This window comes from Chamaea fasciata, unplaced genomic scaffold, assembly GCF_029207755.1.
Source record: "Chamaea fasciata isolate MVZ Bird 193981 ecotype frontalis unplaced genomic scaffold, bChaFas1.0.hap1 SCAF_9, whole genome shotgun sequence".
NCBI lineage: Eukaryota > Metazoa > Chordata > Aves > Passeriformes > Sylviidae > Chamaea > Chamaea fasciata.
The window spans coordinates 12887342-12897683 of record NW_027094094.1 but is presented as its reverse complement, the minus strand read 5'-3'; the positions used below and the strand labels follow the sequence as shown (position 1 = coordinate 12897683).

The following is a 10342-nucleotide window of genomic DNA, read 5'->3' as shown; positions in this document are numbered from 1 at the left end:
GAGCTGGTTTGCACCTCCCCCAGGATCCCACCTAAAGCATCCCCTGCCCATAGCAGGCAGCATCCAGCTCAGCTGTGTCCCACAACAGCTCCAGGGGATGGGGAAGAAACTCCCTCCCACACCCCACTGAGGTGCTGCAGCACTGCACAAGGATCCAATGCATGAACTTTGGGTTCACGGCTCAAAGGAGCTGCTGCTGCTGGAAGGAAGGGGAATGCACCACCAATGCAAGGCTACTGCAGGCATTTAACTGCACATCCCTAACTGGACAGGAGAGCCTGCTCAGTCAAGGAAGAGGTTAAAAATACCTCAACAAACAACCAACCCAGCAGGAACTGCCGCCTTTTTCCAATACTATATAACCAAAGGCATAACTGATTAGCCAGCAGGTGTTAATGGAGGCCTTCTTTAGCCAATTCAGCAAGTCCCACTGCCACTGTTTGCAACACAGCCAAGAAGCATCAGTTTGGTCCAAGGTTTCTACAGCAGCTTTTCTGGTTCAGCGCTCTTGCAGGTTTGTCTGGCAGCAGAGTTAACACATTTCTGAGAAGCTAAATGAGGAATGGGGAAGGGGAAATGCAGAGATTTGCCAGGACATTTTGGCAATTGGTTAAACAAAACCTGTCGTGCTTACTAAAAAAAAAAAAAAAATCCACTTGCTTTCACTTTATAGCAATTCAGAACAACCAAGGGCCTCCAAGTTGACCCTCACAGTCTTTCCTTTGCTATGCAGATGTGTAACACCCCATTCTCTCCCATGTGGAAGGTCAGGGAGAGACTAGGAGACTACAGGGGGACAGAGAAGGTCCCCTATTTCTCCTGCATGCTTATAAAGTTCCTGCTGGTCCCTAGAGAAGCTGACAGAAAACAAACTAGAGCAAGGCAGGGTATTGGCCAAGCAGGACAAGCCACCAGGGCTGGGCATGAACCATGGCAGAAGCCATCCCTAACTTCAAAAAAGGTGCCAGATTTGATTGCAAGCTGTTCACAAAAGAGGCTGATATTAGGTAGTTAAGACCCAGAAATAAAAGCATTTGCATTTGGGGTTTTTTATTGTTTATAGTTATTTAAAAGGTACAGGAGGTTTGGAAGTAAGTCAGACCCAGCCCCTCGCAGCCCTCCAGGCTTCCAACACAACTATTCCAGTCCAACCACCAGCTATGGACGTGCTTCACACAACTCCAGTAACCTCAGTGGAGAGCCAGCACCTCCAACCAGAGTCAAGTCAGACCCAGAGCAGGGCCTCAACAGCAGTTTCAGTAAGGATATGTAGCCAGGAGTACTGAGCACCACATTATCGTGTGTAAGAGGATGGGGACACCAGAGTGTAGGGAAGTGCTTCATACAGGCCTCATGTGGTGATAAAGCACAAGGATATGGTCATAACAGCTGTGACAAGAAATGCAGACAATTGCTCTTTAAGTGTTAAAGACCCCTGTGTCCTCTGGGAACTGCACTGCCCTCAGCCGGAAGGAAATAGAGCTTTTATCCCTCCAGGAAGAAAACTAGCTTACAGGCCCTTCCCCTGGACAAGGTAGGAAGAGACCCATCTTCTCTGATCAAGGGTTGCAGTTTGGAGAACCCCCACCAGCCTGTAACCAGTCCACCAAACGCTCATTTCAAAACCAGAACCAAAGAGCTGATCTAACACTCAAGTGTCATGTGGTTTCTTCACAGGATGAGCATTGTGCATCAAAAAGGGTAAATTTGCCATAAGATTGTGGAGAATGGGGAGCATTTAAAAGAAATCAACAGGAATGGTGGCATCCATTGCTTGTGTTACTTGCCAACCACACCAAAAATAGCTGCCAACTGGCTCCCATGAGGGTAATGGAGCATCAGTCCATTGGGTATCTGACTACTTCAATGTCTCAGTTTCTTTTTCTTCTTACGGTTCCGGTCCTCACTGCTGTCATCTGCCTCACTGGCACTGGGGGTCACAGCCCGCTGGGTGACCTTTTTCTCCACTGCATATTCCTGGTCTTCTACCTTGGGGTCTCCCTTGACCAAGAACTCTCCTTTCCGGTAGGATATGGAAACATTGGTCCGGGGGTAGGTGCCATATACCCTCCGGAGGTCATCCTTCACGAATTCTGGGAGGTCTTTCCTTGGCCCAAACACCTTTCCAAGCTTCCCCCATTGAAGCTCTCCTCTCATTGTGAAGCCCTCCGGCCACGTGTCTCGATACTGATCTGACCTCTGGCAGGCATCATAGGGATGGTAGTTTGCATAGGGATTGTAGAGAGGGATAGGGACCATGGGAGGGAGGTGCCAGGTGTGGTATGGATGGATATAGGGATTGGAGGCACTATAGAGATGATGATACTCCACATGACCTCCTGCATAGTCAGGGTAGCCGTTCCTGTCCACCACAAAGGTGATGGGTCGACTGTAGAAGCTGTGCATGTGGATGGGAGGGAACATCACCGAGCTGGACACGTCTTCTGCTCTCCCAGGCCGCAGCAGTGGGTAGGTGTAGGCAGAAGGTGGGATCATGGCTGGGTAATATTCCCGTGGCACAAAGCTGGACTGGTACATTGTACAGGAGACTGGGGTTTTACACAAGGGGACACTTCTCTGGAGCAGTTGCTGAGTCTCAAAAGCTGTGAGGACAGTAGGGGAAGAGAAAATTTTCATTGGTTATATACATTTTAGGCTAAGAAGATATACTTAGCACTGTAAGCATACCAGCTAATTAATAATTAATACAAGGAGCTCCCCAGAGCTTGCAGGAGCAGTAACCTATCAAGAACAAGTGAGCCATATGGCCTGTTAGCTGCTCTGCAAGAAATCATTTAACCCACACATCTCAGAATTGGAAGGATGAGAACAAGCTGACATAAAGACCATTGAGGGCAGAAGATTCAACCTCATATCCTCATGACTTGTGTCTGCAGTGCTGGGAGGCAAAAAGACACTGCAAGAAGCTGAAGGCCCTTGAGCAGGCATGAAAATGGGAAAGACAGGCACAAGGGAAAGAAACAAAGCAAGCAGGCAAAGAAAGGAAAGAGGCAACAGCCCAAGCCTGCTGCAGTCATGTCAACTGCTGTCCTGCCCAGACAAGGAAATATTAAATAAAAAGATCAACTGTCCCTGACTCTCTCCCTATCCTCCCAAGGCCCCACTTTTGCTCTGATAAGCAAACAAGAGCTTACTGTTTATTTCTAGAGCAAAATCCAGGCAAATGTACATTTCCCCTGAGAAGTTGTCATGTACAGGTTTCTCTTTCTGGTCTCACTAATTACCATTCACATTTAAGTGTGCATTTACCTTGAGCAACTCTGACCTACAGCTGAATTTGCTCCTAGCCTGCCCTTGCCAGATATCCAAGCACCCTCCAGGGCATGAAGCAATGTCCTCCCAGGACTCATTATCCTCTCCCCAGGGCAGGAAAGGAAGCTGTATATAGTATAGGGTTGCTTTTTTTAAAAAAAGTTTAGCTATCAGAGACAGGAAAAGACCATGCACAGGTCTTGCAACTAAAGGCAGCAAACTGGATTTTTTTTCATGGAGTTCGGATCCTGTGAGATTTTCTTGTTTCAGCCTTAACTGGAGTTGCCTCTCTCACAGGCGTTGACCAAGAAAGAGATGAAAATTCAGCTGACCCTTAAGAGCTGCCTGACACAAACAGTGCTGGGTACTGCAAAATGGAAGTTTTTCTTTTTAAATGGCACAAGTTCCTCCTATTCCTAAAGGTTCATAATGCACATTAACTGTCTCAAGCCTACTTTTGCCATAGGTTCAGGGCTAGAAGCCTTCACCCTACATAGGGAACAGTAGAACAGCACTGCAGTATTCAGTAAAGGCCAGGCAGCACCCTAAAACAAGACTTGCAACCTTGGATACAAAGCCCATCATAATCATCACCCTCACAGATAGGAGGAAATGAAACAAAGTTCACAACCTACTTGCCTAACTTGCTCAGAACCACCACAAAAATCCAAACGGGTGTTGTATGTCAATGCCAGCATGAGGTGGGCACGTGGAATAAATGGTCTCATCTTGAAAACCAGTCTCAGCACCTCTTTAAATAGCTCATCCATGCATCCCTATTGAGATCCACACTTCTGTGAAGTACTTGTATTTCAGAACAAGTGGTCTGCACAGAGAGTGTGCAGCTATTGCATCCATTGTATGAAACAAAGCAAACCCAGTTTACACCCCTTCTGCTAGTCAGTGTGCTGCTCCATGCCAGTTAAGGACAACCCTGGAGAATCTGTTTGCATCTAGTTGATGACAGCTCTTGCTCAAAAGCTTCTGTAGCACCCTGCATTTTTGCTGTCAACATCATTGCTCCCAGGTCTTCCTTGCAGCTGCAAGGAGAAGGACTGACAGGCCATCTAAATCACTGGGGGTTTATCACAAGGCAGCCTTAGCACAGCTACTAATTGCTTTGATTTTACACTGAAGGAAGCTAAGGGGAACAAGCTGGTGGCTCAGCCTGGCAGGATGACCCACAAGAGGAAGCAAATTGAAGAGATAAGAAGGGGGAACAAGATGAGGATTAAGCAGGACTAGAAGCCCTTCAGGACAGCATTGTCACATGCCCCACCACAGAAGCAAATACATTTCCCTGGAAGCAGATCACTTGGGAGGAGTGTGTTGGCATCCTACACAAGACTTCACAGCCCCAGAGGAAGTTTACAAACCCACCAGGGCAAGCCTTGACTGGGTGACCTCTGCCAGGCTCCGCTGCACAACTGCCTGGTGCTGCCCTGTCCCTGCCTGCTCCCGAGCATAGAGCTCTCACACTGCCCAGACACAGCCTTACCTGCACAGGCACAAGGCACTGAACACCAGCTCCCAGCTTGCAGGGCCCAGCACTGCTCTGAATGCTCAGGTGTGTTGCAACAAGGCTTTGGTATGCAGGAGGCACAATGCTCCTGCCCTGCCCCTGCAGAGCTGCACCCTGGTGCTCCCAGGGGCTGACAATGCAGTTTACCCCACCATTACACAATTGTGTGTTGTTCATCGTGACCTTCAGGCTGAGCTACAGCATGACATATCCATGTGTACAGGAAAAGAGGGCTTTGAAAACACCAGTACAGCTTGCCTGATCCTGTCCTACTTTACTTACCAGGAAGTAAAAGCAGACACTATTTCAGGAAAAACAGTGTTTGCCCAGAAGTTGATCATTTGTCAGGCCATCTGATGGCTGGAAGGCATCAAAAGCCAGATGCTTAAGAAAACCAACTCCAAACACCAATATCAAGTGGTACCACTTGAGGAAGGAGTCCAATCCCCAGTTTCTTCTCCCCTTCCTCTTCTCAAGGAGACCTTAAAGCACCTTCCAGTACCTAAAGAGGGTCTCCAAGAAGGTTGGCACGGGAATTTTCACATGGGCAAGGGCATAGTTGATAAGGGGGAATGGTTTTAAGCTGATGGAGAGTGAATTCTAATTGAATATTAGAAACTAAAATTCTTTACTGTGAGAGTGGTAAGGCACTGGAGCAGGCTGCCCAGAGAAGCTGTGGATGCCCCATCCTGGAAGGATTCCAGATGAGGCTTGATGGGGCTCTGAGAACTCTGGTCTAGTGGAAGGTGCCTCTGCCCATGGCAGAGAAGTTGGAACTGGATGATCTTTAAGTCCCTTCCAACTAAAACCATACTATGACCCACCTGCTCCTACTTCTTTTCTCCAGTACCAGCAGCCAGAGGCTGGCCTGGTCTTGAAAGTAAATATCTGACAGCCTCCAACTCTTCAGGAGCAACTACAGGACCAGAAAGGGAGAGGAGATCCTAGCTGTCCTGTCTCTTCAGACTACCATCCTTCTTTGCTCCACTTTCAAGGTCTGTTACACCTGGGGGGGACAAACAAACTACCAAAAAACCCACACAACCCACCACATCTGTTGCCCAGCACTTGAATGTCCTGAGCTGGAGCAGTCCAAGCAGTCCTTAAAGCCTGAACTGAAATCCGCTAAATGCTTGCCTGCTTCTGAGAGCCACTGACACCCATCAATACATGCCAGGTATTGGTGTCACAGATGAAAAGCCTGGAAGGGCAGACAACAGGCTGTGCCTGGGAGCCAAGCCTTCCCAAGCCAGGGCACTGGGAGCAGTGGCAGGGAACAACAAGGGACCAATACAGTAAGAAAGGCCACAGCAAGAGACAAGGCAGCCTCTCCTTTTAAGCCTTTCCAGCAGTTTTGACCTTGCTGGAAAAGGGTTGAAATCCCACTTGGCTGGAGCTGAATGAGACACCAGGCACAATAAAAAAGGAGCGAAATTTCCAAAGACGGTCACAGAAAACTAACATAAGATCGTCATCTCTGCTTGGTGAGAACATGATACTGCAGATTATCTACCCAGGCTTGCCAGAGCTGACTCCAGCAATTCCCTTACCCATTGCCCCAGTCATCTGGCAGGGCCTTTCCCTCCTCAAACATCTTGGTGCAGGTCAAGGGGACTGACACCACAATTCCCAAAAAAGGCCTGCCAAGCAAAGTGTGCTTCACACCAGCTGCCCCACACTGAGTTGCTATGGAGCAACCAAGCAATGTTTGCAATACAAAACTAGAGAGGACATTTGATAAGAGAAGCTTTTGTTTCAGGCCTCTCAGTTACTACAGGTGATGAATCGACCAATACTTAAAACAGAAATGCCCAAGTCTGGTAGGGCTTTCCTAGCATCTAAAGCAGCAGAAATCACCTGCTAAAAATACAGAAGACCATGGTTATTCTGAACCTCTCAGGGCAGTAGAGCTTTATTATCACTTAGGCTAGCTTTGAATTTGGTGAGCTTCCTTTTTAGGTATTTGTGGAACACATAAGACCACTGTGAGCTACAGAAAACAGAGGACAGAGTAAATATTCAATTCCAAGTCAGACTACACATTCTGTAAGAGAGATATTAAAGTGAGCCTGACTGTATCATGGGCAGTACCAACATACAGGTGTGCCACGATACCCAACATGTGAAACTGCATACAAGTATCTCGCATGTATGGAGAGGCCAGTTTCACAAAGTCTTCTGTCCAGCTGAAGCAGGGTCACCAGATCAGGCTGGCAGTTTGGATGGGTTTAGATACTCCCTCAGGGAACACGCTGCTAGCCACAGCACAACTGTGGAAACGCTGGGCCCATGGGAGGGGACATGGCATCTAATTTACTGTAATTCTCAACTGAAACTATTCTTGCTCATTCCATAGCCCTGTGATCAGCTCACAAATGAAGATCCCATTAAGTTACACTTCCCTTTCCTCTGTTCCAGCACTCAAGCTTTCAGACTGTTCTTTCTAGCTTTTTCCTGACCTTTCTCTCCCCACTCCACAAAAAACCACAGATCTCCTGCCATTGCTCTGTAACAACACCCAAGGGTACAGGGATGAATACTGCAAAAGCACCAATTTCCCCCAGCCAAGAGGATGAAGAAGTAATGAGTTATTTCCAGTTAGTCCCTCCATTTTGAGCAGAGTCTGCAAAACTGTTGCCACCTGACAAAGCTTTGGCAAAGATTTTTTTTTTTAACCCCAAAACTTCAAGGACTGCTTAAAGAGAGATGTTAAAACTGAATGTTTTTATTCAGCCAAGGTTTGTCTTCCATCACTCTGGTGTCAGTCCCACGCACTTACCCAGCATCCTGGTAGCAGGAGATAGTGCGTGGGAGATGATCATGACAAAGCAGTCTCATATTTTTCCTTGTCACTTATTGCCAACTTAAGGTCATGGTTTGAAGTCTTCTCAGTGAAACTCATCCAGGAGAAGATTCCCAAGTACTTCTTGGGGAGGTGGGAGAGCAGTACGAAAAGCCACACAACACAACAACTTTGATCCCCCACCACACCGGTACTGATCCTTAGGATGCAGACACTTGGCTGCCTTCCCAAACAGGATGCTTTCTCTTTGCCAGACATGCCTGGCAGCAACACAGGAATTCAAGGAAAATGCAATAGCTCGTTAATAGCTGGGCCTTTTCAGGCCTTAGTTTTTATCTAGAGGATCAGATTCCCATGCTAGTGCTGCTTAATAATGGAAAAATTTGAATTTTGAACACAAATCCACTCACCCCCCCAAACACAGAATAGCACCACATTTTGCTACACTCTCCCAGAAAAAAACAACCCATACTGCCCCAGCAAAGTACTCCAAGAAGTGTTAAATACTTGCACAAGGGGTTACTGCATCATGCCTAATTCAAGATACTAGCACACAGTGGTGATTAACAGCAGTACAAATAGATGCTGTAGAGAACAGGCCTGCCCACATCACTAACCCAGTCTGAGGAATTCCCCCAGCAATTCTAGGGCTCTGATCCTGTTTCCCCTCACCCCACAAGAGGCACCTTTCTAGCAGGAATTACTTCACTGCCCAAATTCTTAGAGCAGCCCAAGCCAACTGGAAAGATACTACACACACAGCTGATATAAGAGGTCCATGAACAATCCATTCAGCTCAGCCAAAGGAGAGAATTTAACTTCTGAAGCCAGAAGACACCAGTCTCACCCTGCTGTTACTAGTGCACCACGAAGAAAAGAGCTCCAGCTGACACTGGTAACAGTGGAAATAGCAGCTAATGCATATTACAGTCAGTCACCCCTTATAGAGGCCCTTTGAAGGGGGAGTAGATCCATTTCAGCTATTCAAAATAACATTCCCAGAAAGCACTGAAGTCTAGCGTGGGTCTGGCATTTGTTTCTGAGGTCTGTGCAAACCCCAGACTCCATATGAAATCAAAGCACCAGGAAAAGGCCAAGTCATTGCAGAGCAAGTCTTTACTTGACAGCAGTTATCCAGAAACCCCCCCCCCCCCCCCCCCCATAACTCTGTTCAAATAGCAGTCAAAAGGCACCTCGCTGGTGACAGAGAGGTTTGGAGCAGCCACTCCTATTCTGACTGCAGCTGCTGGATAACACAGCAGCTCTGGAACAGCTGTGCCACCAGGAATAAACATGATGAGTGTTACCATAGGGTGACTGCATCAGCAGGCAAGGCTCTAGAAAACATCCCTGCCTGCTGCCAAGGTGATCCCAACACCGTCACCTATTCAGCCTCTCCCTGGGCACATGTCTGCTGCACCAGAGTATACGTTTTAGACATACACCACAGTTTCTCTTTTTCTGACATGTTCTCCTTTCAGCTTAGCCTAACTTTGTGTTATTAAAGCTTCCACCACCACCATTCTCATCTTCCCAGTAACCACTGCAGGCACACTTTGCATCAGATGTCTTCCTCACCGGAGGTTCAAATCTGTGTCCCATGTCTCAGTATCCCAGCCATCATGTTTTTTCTCATTTAAACCCTTTCCCTGACGCAACTCTTTTGTCTTTAGTTGAGCGTATTTTAATGTGTGTTTCATTGTGCTCAGTCCTAAGGATTCCCTCCATGTTAAAACACAGCCTGCACAGACCTGCTCCTCCTCTCACTCAAGAATTCATCTGATATCCATTATCTCCATCCACACATGCTCTTCTTCAAAGAAAATATCTCAGTATCAGCTAGCTCAAGCTTCCAAATTAGGAGGCCCTGGATGAGTCCCCAGCTGTGACTTCTGTCCAGCTACTCCCCTTCACTTTACAGTGTTGAGAGAACAGACTCAGGGCACTAGCTTATATCAAGCACACCAATAAGTCAACTAAATGACCAATAACCTCATTAATGCACCAGTGGCATCTCATAGCTATTTATATCACTTTGCACACAGCTATGAAACAACTAATCAAGTCTTATGAACCACACATGATGCTATTGAGTCACCCTTCCCTCCCACACCACTTAGCACTAGGATGCACATCTATTCCACTTTGCTCTGCCCTCCCAAAACAATTCTTTCCAACATAGACCTGATGTAGAGTCCAGCAGGTTGTTCAAGGAGCATCACTTCAGCATTCCTGCAGGCTTGGGTTCTCAGGCTTCACTATCATCCACAGACACCTGCAGTCCTTCAGTCAGCTGATCTCACCTTTGCCTCATTTTATATATTTTTCTCTTATTTCAGGATACGCTTTTCCTGCCACATTTATGCTTCCCTTACCCCAGTCTCCTCCCAAGCAGCCAATCCACTCAGATTTTTTCTTCCTCAGTTTGTCACATTCATAATTAAGCCTGACAATTCCGATATTGTTACCTTGGCAATCTAAGCCTTACACGGTATTACTGATATGGTGCAGGTGGCCTTGGAAGATTTTACCCTGTAAAAGCTGCTTCAGACATTCCACAATTATCTGGTTCCTCCTGGTTATACATTGTTTACTTTACACACTCCAAGACAAATAATTCAGTTCCAGCCTTAATTCCCATGCACAGCTCCAGTTACCTACCAGCACTTTCTTATCTTACGCACAGTTTGCATAGCAGAGCAACATGTTTTGTACTTCCACAGCATCCTGGTCTCTCAGCTGCT

The 10342-nt window shown here is 47.0% G+C and overlaps 1 protein-coding gene across 1 annotated transcript; it reads right to left on the bottom strand.

The window, feature by feature from the left end:
* Positions 1-1033: 1033 nt before the first annotated feature.
* Positions 1034-10062, bottom strand: CUNH10orf95 (chromosome unknown C10orf95 homolog). Its single transcript, XM_066191024.1, has 2 exons — positions 9974-10062; positions 1034-2603 (listed from the first exon to the last, which is right to left on the bottom strand). Exon 2 carries the CDS (start codon positions 2536-2538, stop codon positions 1864-1866), a length of 675 nt encoding a protein of 224 aa, XP_066047121.1. The 5' UTR covers positions 2539-2603; positions 9974-10062; the 3' UTR covers positions 1034-1863.
* Between the last annotated feature and the right edge of the window lie 280 nt (positions 10063-10342).